Below are 27,238 nucleotides of genomic sequence, written 5' to 3' on the forward strand. Positions count from 1 at the left end.
CCGCCCGATCTATCTTATAGGTTGACTACAAACCATGTAAGCAATGTTGTAAATAAACTTCCAAAGCTTTTCAAATCTTATTTGGTGTTTTATTGGTCCTTAAGGTGCAAAGTAAACAATGTACAAAGTAATTAAGGTGCAAAGTCAAACTGGAAAAGTGACTCCGTAAATGAATTTTTTAGAGGACCAATCACAGCCCTTGCCGTCTCCGTACCCTCACGATCCGTTTACGGCGCATGTAGGTCTATCTGCGTAAGCCCAAGTTGAAATAATTTTGATGTTGAATGTTGATGGCGCAGTTGTTGAAATAAACAGATTGATTTCATACAAATCATAAAAGCCTCTCCCTGTGTCATTGTGTGTGCGTGTATCCGAGGTGCGTGCGTGCGTTGGGGGTTCTTCATTGACCGATTTTCAAATATTATTCAAATACTTCTCAGCGAATATTGAATAGTATTTTTGCCAGAAATGCACATCCCTAGCACACGCATTTGAAAAGGCACCATCCAGGTGTAAAAAAATGAGCTGTGCAAACCCAGCTCACGACACTATTCCAACAACAGTCAGAAGGAGTCAAATATAGTGCAGGTGGAGTCAGGAGTCAGTATATATGTAATGGGTGCAGGGGGGGCAGAGAGAAAGAGTTAAGGTAAGGCCACACTGCACCTGCGTTGGCGTTGAAAATCCGCATTTTTGCACAGGGAACCATTGGCCTAGGCGCGTAGACGCGTTAAAGCGGCGTGTTATGGTGCGGCCACACCAGACGCGTATCTCGCGTAATTTTTACACGAGATACGCGCGTAAAATGTTGCTTGACCATTTTGTGTCAAAAATGGTCACATACGCGCAATACGCGCATACGTCACTCGCCTAGATGAGTCCATGTCCATGCAAGTGAACGGAGCGTTCCCTCTTCTTCATAACTATCAAACCAAACATCCTGCACATTCACCGAGCGAACATTACGAAAGTAAAATGCACATTTCTCGCTAAAAATGTTTCCATAAACGCATTTAATGGCGTAACTATGTTACTATTTCCACCCAGAATAAAGAAAGTTGTCGGCCGTGGCTGCGCTGGAGTCCGAGGTAGGAAACCCAAACGCCGCCGTGTTTGGGTGATAGAGTTTAGATCGGGTTAGATTAAATAATCTCGGATATAAATAACAATAATCGGGTTAAATAACTTCACATGGTGTGTCTGGTGTGTTTCCCAGCAGATATATAGTCCGCCAAGACGTTGAGGTTGCTTAGTAACCAGAGACTCTGTCCATGCAAGTGAACGGAGCGTTCCCTCTTCGTCATAACTATCAAACCAAACATCCTTCACATTCACCGAGTGAACATTATGAAAGTAAAATGCACATTTCTCGCTAGAAATGTTTCCATAAAAGCATTTAATGGCGTAACTATGTTACTATTTCCACACAGAATAAAGAAAGATGTCGGCCGTATGCTTCTGTCCAAGCTCACTACTCTCTGCCAGTGACGTCGGGTCAAGCTCAACGCTGATTGGGCAATGCGTGTCTCGTCAGACGCGTATCTCGCGTACTTCGCGTAAAAAGTTCAATTTTTTGAACTCTTGAAATGTACGCGATATACGCGCGTATAGCGCGTATTGCGAGTAAATATACGCGCCACATACGCGCTATACGCGCGTAAAATGTTGCTTAATACGCGTAATACGCGTAATACGCGCGTAAACCAATGGTTCCCTATGGAAAAAATGGCGATTTCATACGCGAAGTACGCGAGATACGCGTCTGGTGTGGCCGCACCTTTAGTGGCGTTAGACGCGGCATATGCACGTAATGACGCACGTAAAAGCACCAACGCACCAACGCAAAAAGTTCAAAAAAATTAACTTTTGACGCGCCTACGCGTGACGCTTAGCCGCGATAGCCAATCAGCGTGGAGCTTGACCCGACGTCACTGGCAGAGAGTAGTGATTCTTGCACAGAAGCATGTGGCGGACATCTTTCTTTATTCTTGGTGGAAATAGTAACATAGTTACGCCGTTAAAAGCGTTTATGTAAACATTTTTAGCGAGAAATGTGCATTTTACTTTCATAATGTTCGCTCGGTGAATGTGAAGGATGTTTGGTTTGATAGTTATGACAAAGAGGGAACGCTCCAATGACTTGCATGGACAGCGTCTCTGGTTGCTAAGCAACCTCAACGTCTTGGCGGACTATCTCTGCTGATCAACACTACAAATGCTGGAAACACACCAGACACACCATGTGAAGTTATTTAACCCGATTATTGTTATTTATATTATATGTGTTTCCTACCTCGGACTCCTAAATCCAGCGCAGCCACAGTGCTGTGCAAACCCAGCTCATGACACTATTCCAACAACCCCTGTATGGGAATTCAGAAATGCAAATGCCATCACCAAGTTTATTGATGTTTTCATTGCTGCTGATTTACCGCCATTCTCCAATGTTGACAAACAAGCAGTTTTTTTTAAATTTTCCCCTTAACTATGAACCGTACCGTACCGTGTACAAAGTACAAAACTCTCGTTGGGAAAGAAAACATACTTCAATCAGGTACAAAAACTAAAGTTTTGAAAGTTATTGAAACAACCACCTGGTGGTTGTATATTACTGCAAACTGAAACCCTCACCGAAGACCGCAGGGCCACGAGGTAAACCCCCATCCAATTTGTTTTGTTAAATCAATTAGGAAATTGTGAAATCCCAACAAAAATTGCATTATATATATATATTTTTAGAACACTATTCTGGTTGTTTATTTTTTCTCTTCAAGGGCAGGGGGGGGGGGGGGGGGGGGGGGGTCAAGGGTTTACAGTCCTCCAGCTGTAGGGGGGGGCGTGGCATTCTACAGGAGACGGTCTGGGGGAAAAAAGGAACAACGGGGGGCGGAGATGTGTGTAGCGTAAGACTACATGTGGCTTGTCATCGCTGTACGATGGTGTGTGTGTGTGTGTGTGTGTGTGTGTGTGTGTGTGTGTGTGTGTGTGTGTGTGTGTGTGTGTGTGTGTGTGTGTGTGTGTGTGTGTCTCTCTTACTATCACGTTACGTTAACCCTAACCAAGCCCCCCAATAAGCCAAGAACTGAACTGCTGTGACATAGAAAATCCATGTAAAGGTATTCAACCTGTCAATTAGTGATTTATTGCACCTGCACCAGACATCATATTACAATGTAGGCATTCCTCGTGTGCACGTCAGGAGTGTGTGTGTGTACGTAATGTGTGTGTGTGTGCGCATTTGCATGTACGTCATGATTTTGTGTGTGCGTCATGATTGTATGTGTGCGCGTCACGAGGGTGTTTGTGTGTGTGCGTGCGCGTCATGAGTGTGTGTGTGCCTGCTCTTCATGAGTGTGTGTGCCTGCGCGTCATGAGTGTGTGTTTGAGCCTGCGCATCATGGGTGTGTGTGCGAGCATGTCATGAGTGTGTGTGTGCGTCATGAGTGTGTGTGTGCCTGCTCGTCATGAGTGTGTGTGTGTGTGCCTGCTCGTCGTGAGTGTGTGTGTGCCAGCACGTCATGAGTGTGTGTTTGAGCCTGCGCATCATGGATGTGTGTGTGCGTGCATGTGCGTGCGTGCGTGTGCAGGTCATGTGTGTGTGTGTGTACTTCATTGCGTGTGCGTGTGCAATGCGTCATGCATGTGTACATCATGTGTGTGTTTGTACTTTGTGTGTGTGCGTCATGTGTTTGTGTGTGTGTTTGTGTGTACGCCATATGTGCGTGTGTGTACATCATCTATGCGTGTGTGTGTATTTACGCATGTCTCCACGTTTACTCACACGTGCTTGCGGTGGCAGTCGGTTATCTTGTCCCTGAGGGCGTCCTGGTCGGGCAGGTACTTGTTGTGCAGCAGGTGCTGCCAGCTCTGGGTCTCGTCAAAGTCCCCGATCTCAGCTGGAGAGGGGGAAGAGCCAGAGACAGTCAGAAGGAGTCAAATATAGTGCGGGTGGAGTCAGGAGTCAGTATATATGTAATGGGTGCAGGGGGGGCAGAGAGAAAGAGTTAAGGTAAGGCCACACTGCACCCGCGTTGGCGTTGAAAATCTGCATTTTTGCATAGGGAACCATTGGCCTAGGCGCGTAGATGCGATACACGCATTAAAGCGGCGCGTTAGTGGCGTTAGACGCGGCATACGCACGTAATGACGCACGTAAACGCACCAACGCAAAAAGTTCAAACAATTTAACTTTTGATATGCCTACGCGTGACGCTTAGCCGCGATAGCCAATCAGAGTGGAGCTTGACCCGACGTCACTGGCAGAGAGTAGTGACGCTTGCACAGAAGCATGTTGCGGACATCTTTCTTTATTGTGGATGGAAATAGTAACATAGTTACGCCGTTAAAAGCGTTTATGTAAACATCTTTTGCGAGAAATGTGAATTTTACTTTCATAATGTTCGCCCAGTGAATGTGAAGGATGTTTGGTTTGATAGTTATGACGAAGAGGGAACGCTCCATTCACTTGCATGGACAGCGTCTCTGGTTGCTAAGCAACCTCAACGTCTTGGCGGACTATATCTCTGCTGATCAACACTACGAATGCTGGAAACACACCAGACACACCATGTGAAGTTATTTAACCCGATTATTGTTATTTATATTATTTGGGTTTCCTACCTTGGACTCCTAAATCCAGCGCAGCCACAGGCGCGTTAGGCGCGTTGAACCATTTTTGGGATCAAGTGTCAAGTTAGGCGCGTTATGCACGTTTTTTAACCCGAAAAAGACGTGCAGTGTGGCCTTTACTTTAGGCAGTGGATTCAGAGAGAGGGAATTGGGGGGCGGAGTCAGTGAGAGTTGGGGGTGGAGTCTGATCTATAGTCAGGGAGATAGATAGAACATTTTGAAAAGATAGAGAAATATGAATGAAACATAAAATGAATGGAAAGACAAGTAGAAAAGGTGCCAGGACCAGAACAAATGCAAGGCAGCAGAAAGATGTAGTGGGGGAAACCGACATGAAAAGGTGTGTGTGTGTGCGTGCGTTTACATTGGATGATGTGGGACACCATGAGAGCTGCGCTGGTGTCGTTGCAGATGAGGCGACCGCACGCCAAATCATGCTTTATCTGGAGTGCAAACAGATACCTGGAGAAAAGAAAGAAAGAAAGAAAGAAAGAAAGAAAGAAAGAAAGAAAGAAAGAAAGAGACAATATGAGAGAGAGAGTGGTATGCAGTCAGATCTATGATGAGCTCCTGTTAAAATATGATAAATTAGCCTAAAAGTGAGTACAACAGAAACACTAAATGTGAATGCAGGATAGGAAGTAATAAGAAACCACTTCAGATACTTTTCCTGGATTTTTATGTGGATTACAACAAAAGAAAAGAAAAGGAACATCTTAAAGAAACCTGAAGATAACTGAAGGAGAACTGACTGGGTGACTAGCCTACAACAGGAGTTAAATCAAAAAAAAACTGGACTTAACCAAGGTAAGCCTGATCACAGGCCAAGGACACTTGCCCAAGAAGCCTTATCTCAGAAAACTACACTTGATTTACATTCTGTTATCTGCTAGCCATTAAGTGGGATTAGCAGGTTAGCATAGCTAACTAACTGTTAACCTTGGACAGTGACAGTTGGAGTAGAACAGTTAACATTATATCGCCATGGCAACCAAGCAGCCAGCTGAATACAGGGAAGTGGTCTTTCCTAATAAGTGCTGAGGCTAGGAAAAAACACAAAGAGCAGCAGCTGGTTGCACCAGCAGAACGTAAGGTCCCACTTAGCTAAGGCCACACTGCAAGCGCTCGGGTTAAAAAACGCGCCTAACTTGACGCTTGATCATTGTGTGTCACAAAAAATGGTTCAACGCGCCTAACGCGCCTGTGGCTGTGGCTGTGTCACACCAAATTTGTACCGGGTGCCAAATTTGTACCGGGTACGTCATCCTTACGTAATCCTTTTCAAACCTGCCTGGTCCGGCAGACGATCGCGTCGTCCATTGCCAGGCAACGGACGATCGAGTCGAATGACATGAGAAGGTTCAAGAACATTCGACAACACTTATTTTACAAATTACATTTATTAGCATTCCTAACTTTATATTTGTATTGTATTGTATTTATCTATTTCCCTACACATTAATAGCTAAATGTTATGGGGATAACGTGAATAATAATAATAAAAAATATTTACCAGTTAGTAAATGCCTGCTCACCTATCTACCTACCCATCTATATCTATCCAGCTATCTATTACCTATAATCTATTCTCTAAATTAAATTAAGGAAATTAAATTAACACAAGCTAGCTAGACTATGATACACTTTAAACACTCAGTTTACTAGCTAAATTCGATTAAACAATTAAATGCAATACAAATATAAAGTAAAAACAAGTGTTATCTAGCGATCCGTTATCTGTATTATGTTATTTCGTCTTTGGCAACATTAGCGGGAATGATTTTTGAAACCTGCCTGGCAACGGACAACCCCTTACGTAATCTGTTGTTCGTTGCCTGGCAACGGACAACTGATTACATAACCGGTACAAATTTGGCACCCGGTACAAATTTGGTGTGACAGCCGTTTCCGTTGGAACACACAAGACCGGAAACATAGCAACAAACCCCGAGAAGCCCAATCCCTATGAGAGCTCCCCGCGCTACGGCCATCCGGAAACGCACAGAGCTTTTGGCCGTGATATTATCTATACAAATATTTAAGCAATAGATCACGCCAGGCTGTGGTATGTGCTCATTATACCACTGTTAAGGGGCGTTGTCTGGCCACGACGCGCAGCGGAGGGCCGGCGACCCCCTTCACAGTGGTATAATGAGCACATGCCACTGACTGAAGTGATCTATTGCTTTTATACAACGGTTACTGTTATGGCGAAACGAAAGTCATAGACACACTACATTTAAAAAGAAACCAAGTAGCTGTTTTATTAAAGCAAACAAAAAGTAGTCCCTCCTGGCTGCCGCTATGCATCGACGGTCGCTATGCAACACACTTTAGCGTCCCTCCAAGAGAAGGCTCCGAGAGAAGGCTCCGATAGAGCGGTTCGCCGGCAATTTATCCTATGGAGCAGTTCACTCGCCGTGTGCCTAAGCTTTCGTTAGTCTCTCCATCGCCTTGCTCACTCCCGGAGTAACAACATTTACATCCTCTCCATCATCCAACATATGTTTTACTTTGTAACTGTTTCTACTTCCAGGCGCGGAGTGATATGCAAACTTTCACAAAATGATCGGGCGTCATAGCAGTTATGTATACGCTCATTATACAACAGTTGGGAACCAATCAGATCGCTGGATTTAGGTCCCCCGTTGTATAATATATTATACACTATTATATTATATATAGTGCTCCAGGAGTCTCAAACGGCAACATTCACTTTCTCCTCCATGCTGCTGTCACCCTGGACTGCACTGCACTGAGTTTGACGGTTGAACGCTGATTGGCTGTTACGTTACACATGTGACTCAGTGGCCACGCTGTTTAACGCTGTTTGGCTGTCATCACGCGAAATTCGCGTCAAAGTTCAAATATTTTAACTCGAGCGAATTTGTCGCGCCACAAATCCTCGTGAACGCGCTCGCCTGTGCACGGCGAAAGTGTGGAGCGACATATCAAAACTTGTCGCCGGTTTTCTCTCGCGAAAAACACGCGTTAAAGCGGCGCGTTAGTGGCGTTAAGGTACGGCCACACCAAAAGCGTTACCCGCGTATCACGCGTATAAAATCGGCAATTTTTCCATAGGGAACCATTGGTTTACGCGCGTATGAGACACGTACGAGCGTTACATGCGTATAAGCAACATTTTACTCGCGTTAGGTGCGTATGAGGCGCGTATATATACGCGCGTACATATACGCGCGTACATATACGCGCGTACGAGGAGTTCAAAAAATTGAACTTTTTACGCGAGTAACGCTCATACGCGCCGCAATAGCCAATCAGCGTTGAGCTTGACCCGACGTCACTGGCAGAGAGTAGTGAGCTTGGACAGAAGCATACGGTTAGTTATTTAAGACGATTATTGTTATTTATATCCGAGATTATTTAATCTAACCCGATCTAAACTCTATCACCCAAACACGGCGGCGTTTGGGTTTCCTACCTCGGACTCCAGCGCAGCCATGTCCATGGCAGCCACGGCCGGCAACTTTCTTTATTCTGGGTGGAAATAGTAACATAGTTACGCCAATAAATGCGTTTATGGAAACATTTCTAGCGAGAAATGTGCATTTTACTTTCATAAGGTTCGCTCGGTGAATGTGAAGGATGTTTGGTTTGATAGTTATGACGAAGAGTGAACGCTCCGTTCACTTGCATGGACAGAGTCTCTGATTGCTAAGCAACCTCAACGTCTTGGCGGACTATTTCTCTGCTGATCAACACTACGAATGCTGGAAACACACCAGACACACCATGTGAAGTTATTTAACCCGATTATTGTTATTTATATCCGAGATTATTTAATCTAACCCGATCCAAGCTCTATCATCCACCCAAACACGGCGGTGTTTGGGTTTCCTTCCTCGGACTCCTAAATCCAGCGCAGCCACAGGCTGGGGGGGGGGGGGGGGGGGGGGGGGGGTCTCATCTACGCGCGTTACGCGCGTATCTGACCATTTTTGACACAAAATGGTCAAGCAACATTTTAGGAGCGTTACGCGCGTACATGGTACGCGAGATACGCGCTTGGTGTGTTCGCGGCTTTAGACGCGGCATACGCACGTAATGACGCACGTAAACGCACCAACGCAAAAAGTACAAAAAATTGAACTTTTGACGCGCCTAGCTTAGCCGCGATAGCCAATCAGCGTGGAGCTTGACCCGACGTCACTGGCAGAGAGTAGTGACGCTTGCACAGAAGCATATGGCGGACATCTATCTTTATTCTGGGTGGAAATAGTAACATAGTTACACCATTAAAAGCGTTTATGTAAAAAAAAATTGCGAGAAATGTGCATTTTACTTTCATAATGTTCGCTCGGTGAATGTGAAGGATGTTTAGTTTGATAGTTATGACGAAGAGGGAACGCTCCATTCACTTGCATGGACAGCGTCTCTGGTTGCTAAGCAACCTCAACGTCTTGGCGGACTATATCTCTGCTGATCAACACTACGAATGCTGGAAACAAACCAGACACACCATGTGAAGTTATTTAACCTGATTATTGTTATTTATTTCCGAGATTATTTAATCTAACCCGATCTAAACTCTATCATGCACCCAAACACGCGGCGTTTGGGTTTCCTACCTCGGACTCCTAAATCCAGTGCAGCCACAGGCGTGTTAAGGTAAGGCCACACTGCACGCAGGCATTGAAAATCTGCATTTTTGCATAGGGAACCATTGGTGTAGGCGCGTAGACTAGCTACACGCGTTAAAGCGGCGCGTTAGTGGCGTTAGACGCGGCATACGCACGTAATGACGCACGTAAACGCACCAACGCTCCAACGTGCAAAGTTAAAAAAATTGAACTTTTGACGGCGTTTGGGTTTCCTACCTCAGACTCCTAAATCCAGCGCAGCCACAGGCGCGTTGAACGATTTTTGTGACACACAATGATCAAGCGTCAAGTTAGGCGCGTTATGCACGTTTTTTAACCCGAATAAGGCGTGCAGTGTGGCCTTAGATTTAGGCGCGTTGAACCATTTTTGTGACACACAATGATCAAGCGTCAAGTTAGGTTCGTTATGTGCGTTTTTTAACCCGAAAAACACGTGCAGTGTGGCTTTAGCTTAAGCGTCACGCGTAGGCGCATCAAAAGTTCAATTTTTTTAACTTTGCGCGTTGGTGCATTTACGTGCGTCATTACGTGCGTATGCCGCGTCTAAGGGCCGTAAAGCTAAGGCCACACTGCACGCGTTTTTCGGGTTAAAAAACGCGCATAACGCGCCTAACTTGACGTTTGATCATTGTGTGTCCCACTCCTGGAACCGTCACCTTATCGTGGTGGAGAGGTTTGCGTGTCCCTGTGAACCTGAGAGCTGTGTTGTCTGGAGCCTTGTGCTCCTGGTAGGGTCTCTCATGGCAGAGTGGTCTCAGGTGAGGGGCCAGACTAAGAATGGTTCAAAGAACTCCAATGAATAACGTAAAAAGAGGAGATATGACCCGGCCCGGAGGAAGCCCGGGGCCCCCGTCTGGAGCCAGGCCCAGACGGAGGGCTCGATGGCGAGCGCATGGTGGCCGGGTTTGCCACGGAGCCTGGTCGGGCACAGCCCGAACAAACTACGTGGCACCCCCCCTCTCTTCATCCCATGGGCCCACCACCTGTGGGAAGACCCGTTGGGGTCGGGTGCGCAGCCACATGGGTGGCAGCGAAGGTCAGGGGTCTCGACGGACCAGACCCGGGCGGCAGAAGCTGGCTCTGGGGACGTGGAACGTCACCTCGCTGTGGGGAAAGGAACCGGAGCTTGTGAGGGAGGTGGAGCTCTATCAGTTTGGTCTGGTGGGGCTTACCTCCACGCACAGTCTCAGCTCTGGTACCGTACTCCTGGATAAGGGTTGGACTCTATTCTTCTCCGGAGTTGCCGAGGGCGTGAGGCGCCGGGCGGGTGTGGGGATACTCATAAATCCCCGGCTGAGCGCCGCGGTGTTGGAGCTTACCCCGGTAGACGAGAGGGTCGCCTCCCTGCGCCTAAGGGTTGTAGGGGGGAAAACTCTGACTGTTGTTTGTGCGTATGCACCAAACAGCAGCTCAGAGTACTCGGCCTTCTTGGAGACCCTGAATGGAGTCCTGTATGGGGCTCCAGTAGGGGACTCCGTAGTTCTGCTGGGAGACTTCAACGCCCACGTGGGCAACGATGGAGACACCTGGAGAGGCGTGGTGGGGAGGAACGGCCTCCCTGATCTAAACCCGAGCGGTCGTTTGTTATTGGACTTCTGTGCTAGTCATGGATTATCCATAACAAACACCATGTTCGAACTTAAGGGTGCTCATAAGTGTACCTGGTACCAGAGTACCCTAGGCCGAAGATCGATGATCGATTTCGTGATCGTGTCATCTGATCTGAGGCCGCATGTTTTGGACACTCGGGTAAAGAGAGGGGCGGAACTGTCAACCGACCACCATCTGGTTGTGAGTTGGATCAGGGAATGGGGGAAATTTCCGGATAGACCTGGTAAGCCCAAACGAGTAGTGCGGGTGAACTGGGAACGTCTGGAGGAGGCCCCCGTCCTAGGTATCTTCAACTCACACCTCCGGCGGAGCTTTTCTGGCATTCCTGTGGAGGTTGGGGGCATTGAGCCAGAGTGGGGGGTGTTCAAAGCCTCCATTGCTGAAGCTGCGGTGGCTAGCTGTGGCCTCAGGGTCTTAGGCTCCTCAAGGGGCGGTAACCCTCGGACACCGTGGTGGACACCGGTGGTCAGGGAAGCCGTCCGACTGAAGAAGGAGGCCTTCCGGGATATGATATCCTGGAGGACTCCTGACTCGGTTGCAAGGTACCGACAGGCTCGAAGGGCTGCAGCGGCTGCCGTGTCGGAGGCTAAGCAGCGGGTGTGGGAGAAGTTCGGAGAGGCCATGGAGAAGGACTTTCGGTCGGCACCAAAGTGTTTCTGGAAGACTCTCCGGCACCTCAGGAGGGGGGAACGGGGAACCATCCAAGCTGTGTACAGTAAGGATGGGACTCCGTTGACCTCAACTGAGGAGGTCGTCGGACGTTGGAAGGAACACTTTGAGGAACTCCTGAATCCGAATAACACGCCCTCTATGTTGGAGGCAGAGCTCGAGGTTGATGGTGTTTCGTCGTCAATTTCCCTGGTGGAGGTCACTGAGGTAGTCAAACATCTCCGCAGTGGCAAAGCCCCAGGGATTGATGAGATCCAGCCAGAAATGCTAAAGGCTCTGGGTGTTGAGGGGCTGTCATGGTTGACACGCCTATTCAACATCGCGTGGGAGTCGGGTACAGTGCCAAAGGAGTGGCAAACCGGGGTGGTGGTTCCCCTGTTCAAAAAGGGGGACCAGAGAGTGTGTGCCAATTACCGGGGTATCACACTTCTCAGCCTCCCTGGTAAAGTCTACTCCAAGGTGCTGGAAAGGAGGGTTCGGCCGATCGTCGAACCTCAGATTGAAGAGGAACAATGCGGTTTTCGCCCCGGACGTGGAACTACGGACCAGCTCTTCACTCTCGCAAGGATCCTGGAGGGGACCTGGGAGTATGCCCTTCCGGTCTACATGTGTTTTGTGGATCTGGAGAAGGCGTATGACCGGGTCCCCCGGGAGGAACTGTGGGAGGTGCTGCGGGAGTATGGGGTAAAGGGGTCTTTGTACTCCCAAAGCGAGAGCTGTGTTCGTGTTCTCGGCAGCCAGTCAGTTTCGTTCTCAGTGGGTGCTGGTCTCCGCCAGGGCTGCGCCTTGTCACCAATCCTGTTTGTGATATACATGGACAGGATATCGAGGCGTAGTCGTGGTGGGGAGGGGTTGCAGTTCGGTGGTCTGAGGATCTCGTCACTGCTTTTTGCAGATGATGTGGTCCTTATTGGATCATCGGCCTGTGACCTTCAGCACTCACTGGATCGGCTGGCGGCCGAGTGTGAAGCGGCTGGGATGAGGATCAGCACCGCTAAATCTGAGGCCATGACTCTTAGCAGGAAACCGGTGGATTGCTTACTCCGGGTAGGAAATGAGTCCTTAGCCCAAGTGAAGGAGTTCAAGTACCTCGGGGTCTTGTTCGCGAGTGAGGGTACTATGGAGCGTGAGATTGGCCGGAGAATCGGAGCAGCGGGGGTGGTATTGCGTTCGCTTTACCGCACCGTTGTAACGAAAAGAGAGCTGAGCCGCAAGGCAAAGCTCTCGATCTACCGGTCGATCTTCGTTCCTATCCTCACCTATGGTCATGAGGGCTGGGTGATGACCGAAAGGACGAGATCGCGGGTACAAGCGGCCGAGATGAGTTTTCTCAGAAGGGTGGCTGGCGTCTCCCTTAGGGATAGGGTGAGAAGCTCAGCCATCCGTGAGGAACTCGGATTAGAGCCGCTGCTCCTTTACTTAGAAAGGAGTCAGCTGAGGTGGTTCGGGCATCTGGTAAGGATGCCCACTGGGCGCCTTCCTTGGGAGGTGTTTCAGGCACGTCCAGTGGGGAGGAGACCTCGGGGAAGACCCAGGACTAGGTGGAGAGATTATATCTCAACACTGGCCTGGGAACGCCTCGGGATCCCCCCGTCAGAGCTGGTCAATGTTGCCCGGGAAAGGGAAGTCTGAGGCCCCCTGCTTGAGCTGCTCCCCCCGCGACCCGACCCCGGATAAGCGGATGAGGATGAGGATGAGGATGAGGGCATTGTGTGTCACAAAAATGGTTCAACGCGCCTAACGCGCCTGTGGGTGTGCTGGATTTAGGATTTAGAGTTCGAGGTAGGAAACCCAAACGCTGCCGTGTTTGGGTGCATGATAGAGTTTAGATCGGGTTAGATTAAATAATCTCGGGTATAAATAACAATAATCGGGTTAAATAACTTCACATGGTGTGTCTGGTGTGTTTCCAACATTCGTAGTGTTGATCAGCAGAGACCGCCAAAGACGTTGAGGTTGCTAATCACCCAAAGACGCTGTCCATGCAAGTGAATGGAGCGTTACCTCTTCGTCATACCTATCAAACCAAACATCGTTCACATTCACTGAGCGAACATTATGAAAGTAAAATGCACATTTCTCGCTAAAAATGTTTACATAAACGCTATTAATGGCGTAACTATGTTACTATTTCCACCCAGAATCAAGAAAGATGTCCTCCATATGCCTCTGTGCAAGTGTCACTCGTTAATCTCTGCCAGTGACGTCGGGTCAAGCTCCACGCTGGTTGGCTATCGCGGCTAAGCGTCACGCGTAGGCGCGTCAAAAGTGCGTTGGTGTGTTGGGCGCGTTGCTGCGTTTACGTGCGTCATTATGTGCGTATGCCACGTCTAAAGGCCGATTTAGGGTCGTTTTAGACGCAGAGACGTAAGCACGTAATTTACACAAGGGACTTGTTTTAGACAAGTTTTGATTTACGGTTCCTTTAAGGTTCCTTAAGGATTGCGCGTGTTGCAAGGGGATTCTCCGCCAGAACAGTAGGGGGAGCAACGAACGAATCTGTGGGCGTGGAAGTGGAAATCGCTGGCTTGTTTATATTTATAATTATCATAATTCGTTCTTGTGTTTTCTTCTTCTCCTTCTTCAAAATTCTTCATTCGCTTCTGTCACGGCCTTTTAAAAATGGCGCTTTTATGCTGTAAAACCGGAAATGTGAGACTCGTGAAAGGATGTGGTTAGCTGGACAATCACAGTCTTTGCGAGCTGCGTAGGGCCGTAGTGTTTTAGTCGCATAGTCAGGAATTTTGGCCGACGCACTTAAGCACGTAAGGGGGGATATTCTACCGCGCAAGGGGGGGTTATGTATCTTGCGTGCTTACGCGTTACGTCTAAAACAGAGCATATATCGGCCTTTACACCACTAACACGCCGCTTTAACGCGTGTAACGTGTCTATGCGTCTACACCAATGGTTCCCTATGCAAAAATGCTGATTTTCAACGCCAACGCGAGTGCAGTGTGGCCTTACCTTAATGCTACGGCCACACCAAACGCGTTACTCAAGTTGGACAACGCGTGTAACGTGCCTAACTTGACGCTTGATCATTGTGTGTCACAAAAATGGTTCAACGCGCCTAACGCGCCTGTGGCTGCGCTGGATTTAGGAGTCCGAGGTAGGAAACCCAAACGCTGCCGTGTTTGGGTGCATCATAGAGCTTAGATCGGGTTAGATTAAATAATCTCGGATATAAATAACAATAATCGGGTTAAATAACTTCACATGGTGTGTCAAACCGAAGATCCTTCACATTCACCCGAGCGAACATTATGAAAGTAAAATGCACATTTCTCGCTAAAAATGTTTACATAAACGCATTTAATGGCGTAACTATGTTACTATTTCCACCCAGAATAAAGAAAGATGTCGGCCGTATGCTTCTGTGCAAGCGTCACTACTCTGCCAGTGACGTCGGGTCAAGCTCCACACTGATTGGCTATCGCGGCTAAGCATCACGCGTTGGAGCGTTGAAAGTTCAATTTTTTGAACTCCGGGTGTTGGTGCGTTGGGCGCGTTACTGCGTTTACGTGCGTAATTACGTGCGTCTGCCGCGTCTAACGCCCCTAACGCGACGCTTCAACGCGTGTAACGCCCCTAACGCGACGCTTCAACGCGTGTAACGCGTCTACGCGCCTATACCAATGGTTCCCTATGCAAAAATGCCGATTTTCGACGCCCCAAACGCGAGTAACGCGGTTGGTGTGGCCGTACCTTAAGGAAGCGCCGATCCATGCAATACTATGCGTTGGCGGTGGGGGCGATACTGCAAATATTGTACATTATTTCAACTATAGGTTATATTTACAGAAGAAAAATTGGGAGGATGAGGGAACCTGATAGGAATGACATTCACGTCTCTTTTACTAATTACCTGTGCCAATTTATGCGAACCCTTCCACGGGGCAAAGTGCTATTTTGATGCGTGACATCACACAGCTGATGCGCGTCATCAAACAGCTAATGCGGGATTATGAGCCATTTTAATGATCTTCTTGTCACCCGATATTCGTTCTATTACTGGCCTTATCTGTATTTGTGTTAGCCTATTTGAAATAATTAGGTAATGTTTTGTGTTCACGTTCTGTGTGAAACATAAGTGTTCATGTTCTGTGTGAAATATAAGTTCAGTAGCCTCTTTGAGTGAATGAAATTTGAAGGCGTGAGTGAATGAAAAATGTGTGCGTGCATGGTGGGTTTCTGTATTTGATAAATAAACCCCTTTTCTCTAATAATGTTTCCTACCATATAATTTCTGTGGACATTATGTGCTATAGCTTTGGCTATAGGCCTACACTTAAATACACTTAAATAATTAATTCATCTGTCAAGGCAGTAGCTCGTTGTGTAAAAAATGTATATGGATATGAATTAATGAGTTTGACGTAAACCAAATTAGTTCACTTGTGTAATGTGATAACTAATAAATCAAAAGTCATGCTTCCAAGTGACCAATGTAAATACATTTATTGGTCAGTGCGCATACCCAATTGTAGCACTTTGTACTGGTGGGGAAACACGCCAGCATCTGACAAAAAATAATCTGCCAGCTGCTCCCTGACAAGGGCCGGTTTTGATCAGAGTCAGGAAGATATCGGATGACTCGCGAAAGGAGATCATCAAACTTTGGCGCCGACATCCGAAAATACTGGAAATGCCTCTTCTCGTCCAGGCTTCGCATTGGAAGCACCAGAGAAACAAATTCCCCATCCTGATCTCGTGTGGTATTTAAAGGGCGCACATACCAACGCCTATCTCTGCACTTCATGCGTTGCCGCCGCCGATGTAAAAGGAGCAATAAGATGCACTCTTCTTCCGTAGCCATTCTGATCGGAATGTCACCCGGAATATCACCCGCAATGTCACCCGCGAAAACACCGGTGACTCTGCTGTCACCCGTGGCGTGAGTGGTGTATTGCATGTCATGCATTGCCCGCAACGTTTGCGTATGCTGTGTAGACTATGAAAGGAAGCTCGTCGCTCGCGTCGCTTATGCGCGTTGCTCGCGTTGACTATGTAACGGCCCTTATACTACGTTGAACGTAAATCACCCAAACATTCGACTTTACACTCTACTAAAAAAATAGCAGTTGCACCAAGCAGATAGTTTCAACGTAACACTAAGTTATATCTTATATTTTACACCTCCCCTCTGGTGTAAGTTCCATTCTAATGATAAAGACCGTTAAATACGTCTAAGATTTCAACACAATAGATGTTATTCATTTTGAGCAATGGGAAGAGGAGTTTCAACACGGTTTGCGCCGGGAACGGATTTTCCGTGACCGTATCGATCCATTTCTTCAGTATGATGATGTTGATTTATATGCGCGATTTCGGTTTTGCCGGGCGGAATTACTGAGAATAACCGGCCTTCTTGACAACGACCTGCAGCACAACACAAACCGAAATTCGGCTCCAAGTACAGCGATGCAAGTGTGTTTGGCTGAGATATTTTGCCACTGGGTCTTCTAAACAACTCAAGCCCATGTACAAACCAACATATTTAGAGCTATTCCATACAATGCATAGCCAGGTAGAGGCTAGTCTCGCAAAGCCAGACCAAACTACAGCAAGTAGAATGGTCTGGAACCACGCCATTTAGAGTAGTCTATCCGGGGGGAAACTGGGCTGGCCTGTTTTTATTTTTTTTAAACCAATCACAATCGTCTAGGGCGGGGCTAACCCCAGGAAGTAGCAGCGGTGTCCATCCGAAATAGTGCAAGAACATCTTTCTTCCTCAGCAAATGCTGTAAGCAAATCTTTTGAAGTTCTTTGCAATTTTCGACGGAAAGAGCCAAACATGCTAGCTTTACAGCGCCGTCAAAGTCCTCTTCAAAACGCTCCATACTGACTAGTTTCCGAGTTTGTGGGGGAGCACAATACGGGAAAGCCTGCAACAGGAAGGGGAGGAGTAGCGGTGGAATCCGACGCTAGACGCTGTCCATTTCCACTCAGCCAGACTAGGTAGAGGCTAACTCAGACAAAAACTCACGACACACACAACGAATAGCATACAAAGCATATTTATTTATTTATTATAAAATCCGCCATCAAATAGCTTAACCTCACGCCTATACCGTGTAAGTACATTTTAGAGAATAAATGACTGAAACTGTTTTGTTTGCCCTTCACTCGGATAAGGTGGAAACTTGCCAGTACTTCCTGTTTACATTGTTGGCTGTCAAAGATTGGCTTGAAATTATCTAAACGTCATTAAAATCGACACTGGTACAATTTACGCACTACTAGTAACGTTACAACTTAAGTTATGGTGGGACAACAACAATTTAGAACACCTTTAGTTTGAAACTAGCTACGTCGAGCGTAGGGTTAAGGCAGACTTTACACCCAAACTTATGATCGGCTTCACGTTCTGCTGGTGCAACCAAAAGCAGGTCCTTAAACAAAACCCAGAGGTCCTTTATACAGACTTTGCAGTTCAAAAAGGCAAAAGGGTAAAATGTACCCTCATTTTTCACACCAATCATGGTCCTGAGTGGACATCTGTCCTCTGCAAACACTACGACAACATACGCAAAGGGGGAATTGGACGTGGTGGCAGGCTAACAATATGTGAAGATGAGACCCTAAACATACAGTAGATGACCCTGAGTTGACCATCTCCTACTACAAAATGGGTACGTTCCTAGTCCAGGGTAATGAAAAACAGCCTGAGCTCCTTCGAGAGAGCATTCCCCATGCTGAAAGCAGAGGTAGAGTGGAAAAACACACTGCTGAGAAGCAGGTAGTGAAGGAAACACCAGTCTTAGCACCGGCTCCACCAGCATCCCCCAGCTCTGACAAGCAGTTCAGAGAATCTCTGGCTCATCTTGAGCTAGACTTGGCTGAATTCAAAGAGCTCATGCTGGCCAGGTTCGACAACACCCCTTGTGACTCTTTTAGGGAACCCAAAGAGGAGCTCTAGCAACAAAGAGTTGACAATGAGACATCCATCTCTGAGCTCAGATATGCCTTCCAGACCATCAAGGAGGAAAATCTAACCCTCAGAGCCCAGATAACCAAGGTGAAAGAAGACGCCAGCAACAAGGAGAGAGCCCTCTCACAGGAAGTAATGCAGATGAAGGAGCAGATGGAGGTAAATAAAGCAGCAATTGACAATCATAGGCAGAAACAAAGTCACAAACACACTTGCATACACAGAGGCGCAGCCCCTCCCACTAAGCACTCAAAACACACACCCAAGACCACAAACAACAACTTGCCTTACACCTCAAACAAACACTCATCCCACACTGGTAACAAAAACAGCACACAGCCTTCTAAGCAGACAACAAAATTGAAACACAACCTCACGAGGAAACCTCTCCTCACTCCCCCACACCCACATCCACTGATTCACAGCTTGCCTCACAGAACCCTACAACACCTGACACACAAGTGGTACTCATCATGGATTCCAATGGGAAGTCCCTGAACCCCGAAAAACGGTTCCCTGGACGAGTAACCTCCAAACGCTGTAACAACACTTACCAAGCCCTCCGTCTCCTTAATCAGGACTCCTTTGGCAAACCCAACACCATCATCATCCACACTGGGACAAATGACTTGCATTCTCAGCGCCACAGGACTGCAGAAGCCATAAAAAAGGTTGCAGAGAGAGCAAGCATGGAGTTTCCAGAATCCCGCACTGTGGTCTCTACTTTGCTTCAACGCACAGATTTCCCACCCCACATTATCCATGACATAAATGCAGAGCTAACAAGAAGCTGCACTGCCCTGCCTAACGTCTATATAGCCCATCATCCCTCCATCGGCCCACAGGATCTGTACGACAGACTCCATATTCACAAGGACGGAGTCAGAAAATTTGCCAGAGGCCTAAAAGATGTGGCCCTAGGACAGAATCCAACCAGCTCACAGCCCCATCCTCCATACCCCTACCCTCCCCCACCCTTCATGCAGAGCAATATGCCATTCACCTGCTGGCCTCCGTCCCCCAAGCATCTACCATCCATCACCCCATCACAAGGAAAAACTCCACAGCCAAGGAAGAAGACACCATCCCCTACAAAAGCCTCACATCCGCCAGAGAGACAGAGCTACGCTGAAGCAGTGGGCCAACCAACCACTGCACCCTAACGACCCTCTGAGCTGGGAGAAATCAAGCTTTTGCTCCACAAACTATGTGCAGGTCTTCTCAGAGAGTGAGTTGAACTTAATATTCACATTATTCCGGAGATACGTACAAACACACACACACAGGGAATTATAATGATTTTTTTTTATTGTAACTCTTCTTATGAGTTCTTTTTGCATTAGCTGTTGGAACATACAGGGTCTGTATTCCTCAACCTTTGGCTTGAAAAGCACAAACCCTGAGTTCTTTAAATGTATTCAAAACAGTGAGAGACCTGGGGTCTCATTTATAACCGTTGCGTACGCACAAAATGGGGCTGAAAGTGGCGTCAGTGACTTTCCACGCCACGGTTGTGATCTATAAAAAACTAACTTGACGGGAGAATGTGCGCAGCCCTAAGCAAACTCTGACCCATGCGCACGCATGGTTTGGAGGAAAAGGAGAATTGGCGAAAGTTGTACTGAAGTCAGACTGAAGAAATGTAGAGTGAGAAGAACGATTATGTTTTATCATCGCCCTTCATAAGTTTAATTTCAACCCGTATCATGCGTATAATCTATGTAATCAGAATAATTTAAGTCAACTGTTATTTCCAGTTATAATTCCAGAAACATCTCCTTAGAATCAAAATGAAAATTCAAAATGAAAATTCTCTATATTAATCCCGTCACTCCATACTGTCCACTGACGGCGCGACTGCATGGAATAAAGCATCTGTCCAACATGTGTCAATAACATAATATTTTTATGTGACACTGTAAACACATAATCAAATGTCAATTAAATCCCAAGTGTGGAAAACCAAGCCACATACTCCTCATAACAATTGTTAGATTATTGTCCGTTCCTCTTGATGCTTTTCATGACAAATCAGGCATTAAAAGGGGGTTATGTTCAAGAACATTTTAGGTGGGTGATTACAAACTGATTATCCAAGGTGTTCTCGGTCAGTCTTATTACCGTAACCCTATAAATACAGCGGTGAGCCCCGTGCGTAATGCTGCACCATGGCACTGCTGGCAATGCTGGAGCCTGGAGGACCATGCAAATAGCAGGATTCGGAGGGAGAGGGTCTTCAGGGACCATAATGATTTATTGGTACTTAAAAATATGTACCTTTATGTCAGACCACTTCTTTTTTAATTATGGGACTGTGCGCTCCGTGCCACTGACAGAGTTCACTGCTGCAGCAAATGTTGCCACTCACTCTGCTTTTTGTTGTTAGTGATCCCAATCCCGTGACCGCCGAACAAAACTACTTTTCGGGCCTCCACCTCACCCACAAGTGTCTCCACTTCAACCTCCGTGAAATATCGCTTTTTTGTTTTCTCAGTCCTTCTGCCATTGTTTCCGACAAGACATAATACTTGCATCTGAGTCCGTTTTATATGCAGATCGCATTCATGAAGTTGTTTGCATTGACCATTTATGGTTAAAAAGGGGCGTGTACAGGGCGGGACGTGAAGCTGATTCAGCTGCGCACACTTGTAGGCACTCTGTGATTTATAAAGCAAAGATTGCTTAGAGGTGTGCATACGCAGGTTTTTATAAGTCTGGCTTTTGGGCGTACGTACACTTTTAGTAACGATCCCACGCACAGTTTTATAAATGAGACCCCTGGTTTCGAGAAAATGTTGCTACCATGTGTCCAACAAACTACTATGAGATCATTGTGCCATCTGTAAAACTACGAACGGCACGCCGTGGAAGAGATTCTGGTGGTATTCTGGTGTGGTGCAAGAGTGAATTGGCTGAACAACATAGATCAGTCGTTAAAACTGAAAAATATCACATTTGGCTGAAACTACACAATATAGGCCCCACGGAAACTACAACTTACCTCTGTGCTGCCTACATTCCACCAGCAGAATCAGAATACTATGAAGAAGACTACCTCAATAATTTGTACTCAGATATAAGCTACTTTCAAGCACAGGGAAAAGTACTACTATGTGGGGACTTCAATGCACGCACTGGTGTTGAGCCTGACTTCATAGACCCTCAGGGCAGTGCACATGTTTTTGGCCACCCTTGAATCTTTCACCAACCACCACCACACGAGGAAACCTTGACTGCGTGGTTAATAACAGTGGAAAAAAGTTAATGCACCTCTGTCGAGCCTCAAGTCTGTACATTAACGGCAGGATACCAGGGACTCTTTAGGGAGATTCACGTTTTCTTCAGTCCTGGGTAAAAGTGTAGTGGATTGTGCAATAACTGAAATGGACCCCTCCTACTTCAACGCATTCACTGTCAGGCAGCAAACTCCTTTTTCAGACCATAACCAAATAAATATATTCCTGAAAATGACCAACCAATCTACTAACACATGTAAAGAACCTGACAAAATGTACAAACTCAATCCAACCTACAGATGGGCTCCAGATAGCGCAGAAAAAAATTATACAAGCGCTAAACTCCCCTGAATTAACCTACAAACGAACTAACCTTACTAACCAACAGTTCTGTACTGATGAAAAGAGCATCAACATGTCTGTTCAAGAAGTGATCAACATTTTCTACAAGGCGGCTAAGAAGGCTGGCTTAAGAAAAAAGAAAGGATTAACCATTAAAAAAACAAAAAATGAGAAATGGTTTGACACAGAATGTAAAAAAATGAGGAAAGAACTGAGACATCAGTCAAACCAATAGCACCGCCACCCTCGAAACACAGATCTAAGAATGCAATATTTTACCTCCCTGAAAAGATACAAAGAAACGATCAAAAGAAAAAACAACACTATAACAGCAAAGTTCTTCATTAAATCGAAGAATCCATAAATAAAAATGAGTTCTGGAGTCCTCATCCTCATCGTCATCCCCTTATCCGGGGTCGGGTCGCGGGTGGAGCAGCTCAAGCAGGGGGCCCCAGACTTCCCTTTCCCGGGCCACATTGACCAGCTCTGACGGGGGGATCCCGAGGCGTTCCCAGGCCAGTGTTGATATATAATCTCTCCCCCTAGTCCTGGGTCTTCCCCGAGGTCTCCTCCCCACTGGACGTGCCTGAAACACCTCCCAAGGGAGGCGCCCAGTGGACATCCTTGCCAGATGCCCGAACCACCTCAGCTGACTCCTTTCTAAGTAAAGTAGCAATTTGAGCATAAAATAACCAAAAGAAATACCAATACAAAACGGAAATAATTGGACAGAGCATTTCAAAAAGCTTTACAGTGAAATAAAAATAACAGAAAGTAATCGGAACCAGATCAAAGAAAAATTGCAAAATTTAGAACTGATATTTAAAGACAATCAAAATCCACTTGACTTCCCCATCTCAAGAACTGAAGAACTGACAGAAAAACTTAAATCATTAAAGTCCCATAAAGCCTGTGGGCCTGACAGCATCAGAAGTGAGATGCTTAAACATAGCACACTTGCAATGCAGAATGCAATGCTCAAATTGTTCAACCTTGTTCTATATTCTGGCTGTTTTCCTGACATCTGGAATCAAGGAATTATTACCCCAATTCATTAAAGTGGAAAAAAATTGGACCCTAATAATTACAGAGGTGTGAACAGTAATCTGGGGAAGGTTTTTAATAGCATTGTAAATGGGAGACTTCAAACCTTCCTTAACAAACCCAATACCCTGTGTAGAAACCAAATCGGCTTTCTTCCAGGCCATCGTACTACAGATCACATTTACACCCTACACACTCTAATCAACAAACATGTAAAAAATATGAAAAATGGAAAAATATTTGCCTGCTTTGTCAACTTTAAAAAAGGATTTGACTCTATTTGGCACACAGGATTATACTACAAACTTGTAGAGAGTGGTGTAGGGGGTAAAGTGTTTGATGTGATCAAGTCAATGTACTCAAATAATAAATGCAGTGTAAAAATTGGCAGCTTTCAACATCTACATAAATAAATTAGCGGTGCAGTAGGAAAAGTCTGCAGCTCCTGGACTCAACCTTCAAAGCACAGAATGATCTGGTTCTCCTGTCACCCTCTGAACAGGGCCTACAGCAGCGCCTGGACCTGCTAGCAAAATTCTGCCAGAACTGGGCCCTGACAGTTAAACCAAAATTATGATTTTCCAAAAGAAGCCCAGATGTCAGGAAAACAAATGCGTGTTTACTCTAGGAAGCACCGTCCTAGGAGACACAATGAAGTATACTTACCTTGGTCTGGATATTACTGCTTCTGGAAGTTTCAGCATGGCAGTGAATGCACTCAAATAAAAAGTGCGTAGAGCCCTTTATGCAATAAAATCTAAATATTACAACATACACATACCTATCTCAATCTGGTACAAATTATTCAACGGTATAATACAGCCTATAGTGCTGTATGGAAGTGAGGTCTGGGGTCCACTAAGTGCACATGCCTACACTACATGGGCATCCGATAAGCATCCAATAGAGGCCCTACATGCTGAATTCTGCCGATCCATATTGAAAGTCTAAACAAAAAAACACCAAACAACACATGTAGTGCAGAATTAGGTTGTTACCCATTGGCTATACCTATCCAAAAACGAGCACTAACATTTTGGATGCTCTTAAAATCTAGTCCCAAGAATACACTAAAAACCCAGGAACTGAACCCTGACAAGAGTCCCCTGTGCCAGCTGGTGCTGAGGATAATTAACACACATCAAGATCAGTCCAGCACTGCTTCCCAGACACCAATTAGAGTCAACAAAATAATTAATCAAGCAAAAGAAGACTATTTGGAACATTGGACAAACCAAGCTTAAAACCAAAGTAGAATGAATTCCTATCTGAACCTAAAGAGAAATTACAAATTGGTTCTACAACTCCTCTCTGTCAGAGATGTGAAGCAGAGACAAAGCCTGACCAAGTGCAGGCTCAGTGACCACAATCTTGCAGTGGAAACAGACACAGAAAGACCTGGCTGCTGAGGGAACACAGAATGTGTGGTCACTTTCAGGCAGAGAAGGTTGAGACAGAGGAGCACTTCTTTTTACATTGTAAAAAATATGACATTTTAAGACAGATATACTTCACCAAATTACAAACCTATATTCCGGATTTTTCAGACATGGAACATAAGGACAAAATTTCAATTCTTCTTGGTGAAGGTCCTTCTGCTGCCCTGGCAGCACAATATGTCCTGAAATGTCATAACCTGAGAAATTCAGTCTGACTTGTTATTGTTGTTATTATTGTTATAATTATTATTATTGTGTGTTATTTGTACAATTATTCTTGTGTAACTTGAATATGCTTTGGCAATGCTGTATTCAAATACTGTCATGCTAATAAAGCAATTTGAATTTGAGAGAGAGAGCATCCAGAAAGTCCATTAGAGAGAGGGAAAATAACAGACAATGAGAGCGTTATCATGTCAGACAGTTGAGGTGAGAGGTCACGAGGTTAATGCATAGTCTACACATAGGCTTAGCAATGTACGATGTACCCAGCGCCTTTCATTAACTCCCAACCAGCTGGCACTCGTACGCAGTGGGATTCACGTGCACATAAGGGCCCATGAAAACCCACCCGCCCACCACATGAAGAGACACGGTCACTGAGACGAAGAATGAATCCCCCTCAGAGGAGATTCCACATCAAGACGGCGCTTGTCTTCAGGTGGAGGAATGTCCCAGTCATCCCAGTCTGCTACCACGGTGATAACTAATCAATGATGATTCAATGCACACACGTACGTGCCCACACACGGGAACACACTCAGGCACACACACACTTTCCCATACCGACAAACGTGCCTTTGGTTTGTATGTCATTAATGTCGATATATTTTGAACTATTTGAAATAGTTATTTGTTTAAAAAGGGTACAATATGTAACAAATATCAAATCAACTGAATTATAAAAAGGAAACAATGCTACAGCCAGTATGTACTCAGTAGAATTTTCCTTTTTAGGTCAGTTAATTGGATTTAGTTATGATTCTTTGCAGGGCCGGTTCTAGGCAGTAAGATTAGTGTGGGCAGATAGAACTAATAGGTGGGCAGCGAAACCTGTGACGCTTCGCGCGTGAGCAAATCTTTTTTTGCCCTTGCAAGATCTCTGTGCCTGCTTTTGGGCACATTTACTGTAATGAAAGCTTCTTTACAGTACAAGACACACCACTGCATTATGGGGGGGGGGGGGGGGGGGTTTCCACATCAACCTTTCAACCATCTGCCACCTTCTATGAAAAGCTACATATATTTAATTTTCAAATTCTTAGAAAAGAATATCGATAAAATATACAGAATAAATTGCATAACAACTTCACGAAGACACCCCAGAACTTGATGAAATGTCACAGTGTCTCTGAATTGAAAATCCAATTCTGCCGGCAGAAATACTGATAAGGAATTTTCCAGACAAAAGTAGTAAAATAGTAAGGCGAAGAAGTTCTAATTTATGTAAAAATAAATAAAAATAACCTGTGGGTGGGTAACTTGGGTGGGTAACTGTGGGTGGGTAACTTGGAGGCAGGCTGTCCTGCCCACCCAATTAGAATAGAATAGAGACTTTATTGTCATGCACATGTCAAAAGTACAGAGCAACGACATTACCAGTTACATCCTGTCCAAGAAACATAAAAGACAGTGTGGGGAGACAGGACGGAGAGACTGTTGGGGTGCATGCGCTCCCTCATTATTAGATAAGAAAAGGAAAACAAGAGGGTAAACAAGGGGGGAAAAAAAGGTAATTCCCAAACTAGGCTCCTCTAAGAGGGGCACAGTGTAGGGATTAGCAAAAAACACCTCTGCACATAAGCAACATATCAAAAACATCACAAACACATGTGGGAGGGGGGAAGGTTGTCGGGGAGGGGAGGTGTCACAGCTCAGACACCGGGGGGTGGACGCAGCCAGCGGGGGCGTCGCATCACTCGCGGCATACTGTACTGTAACGAGGGACGGAGAGAGGGGGAGGGAGTCCAGAAGGCGTTGAGTCCAGGGGGTGTGTGTGTTATGTGTCTTGTGTGCGATGTGTGTGTGTGAGCCCAAGGACTCCATCTCCACCCAGACACAACCGTGTCTCTCTCGTCTGATGCTGGCGACGAGGACACGACTGTTGCCGTGGAGACGACCACAATGAGTTCTGATCCAGAGACAAAGTTCACGGGAGGAGGAGGATAGGGGGTGGGGTGGTGGGGGGGTGGGAGAGCATGCATGGTAATGGTATATTCTAAAGTATTAATTTATTTGCTGAATTCTATTTGACATTTTCTTGGACAGCGAACGAACAGGTCCGTCCGATAGTGGGTCTGGACTTCCACCTAAAAAAAAAAAAAAAAAACCCAAACAAACATTTTCTTCAATTTTGTTTGGGTGGGCAGGGCGCATATTTTGCCCCTGAGCCCACCCTTGCCCCTGGCTACCGCTGGACCTGATCTGTGTGTTATGATTCACTCTTCTCCAAGTACTGCAGGTTGGCAGACAAACGCAGTATTCCTTCATCTGCAAACATATTCATTGGCTGATCATGTTACATCGTAGTATTCGTCATTGGAAAAAATTGAATAACTGCACTGGTCTTAAAATACAATGGCGCACTCCGCTAGTTTTGCACTCGTGTGTTCGCTGTTCTCAACCTGGCAACCCGTTTGAACTCCAAGTAGAAAGTTCAAGTGTATATGTTAGCATTATTTTAACTGCAAATCCCCCCTCCTGCTCTAATTG

General features: G+C 46.0%; 1 protein-coding gene and 1 long non-coding RNA gene across 4 annotated transcripts in view; both read right to left on the reverse strand.

Annotated features, from left to right (window-relative positions):
- The window catches only part of LOC115541590 (FERM, ARHGEF and pleckstrin domain-containing protein 1), a 132,541-nt gene that overhangs the window by 42,634 nt on the left and 62,669 nt on the right, over window positions 1-27,238 (reverse strand). For all 3 annotated transcript variants that reach the window (XM_030353374.1, XM_030353373.1, XM_030353372.1), the window contains exons 6-7: window positions 4,994-5,091; window positions 3,782-3,896 (exon numbers count right to left, since the gene is read on the reverse strand). In XM_030353374.1, coding sequence (XP_030209234.1) covers window positions 3,782-3,896; window positions 4,994-5,091 — 213 coding nt within the window. The remainder of the gene's footprint in view (window positions 1-3,781; window positions 3,897-4,993; window positions 5,092-27,238) is intronic.
- Window positions 5,102-19,959, reverse strand: LOC115541591 (uncharacterized). The gene is made up of 3 exons (XR_003976383.1): window positions 16,558-19,959; window positions 16,275-16,276; window positions 5,102-5,733 (listed from the first exon to the last, which is right to left on the reverse strand). It is a non-coding gene; the product is annotated as an uncharacterized LOC115541591 (long non-coding RNA).

Source organism: Gadus morhua, chromosome 4 (genome assembly GCF_902167405.1).
Source record: "Gadus morhua chromosome 4, gadMor3.0, whole genome shotgun sequence".
Lineage (NCBI taxonomy): Eukaryota > Metazoa > Chordata > Actinopteri > Gadiformes > Gadidae > Gadus > Gadus morhua.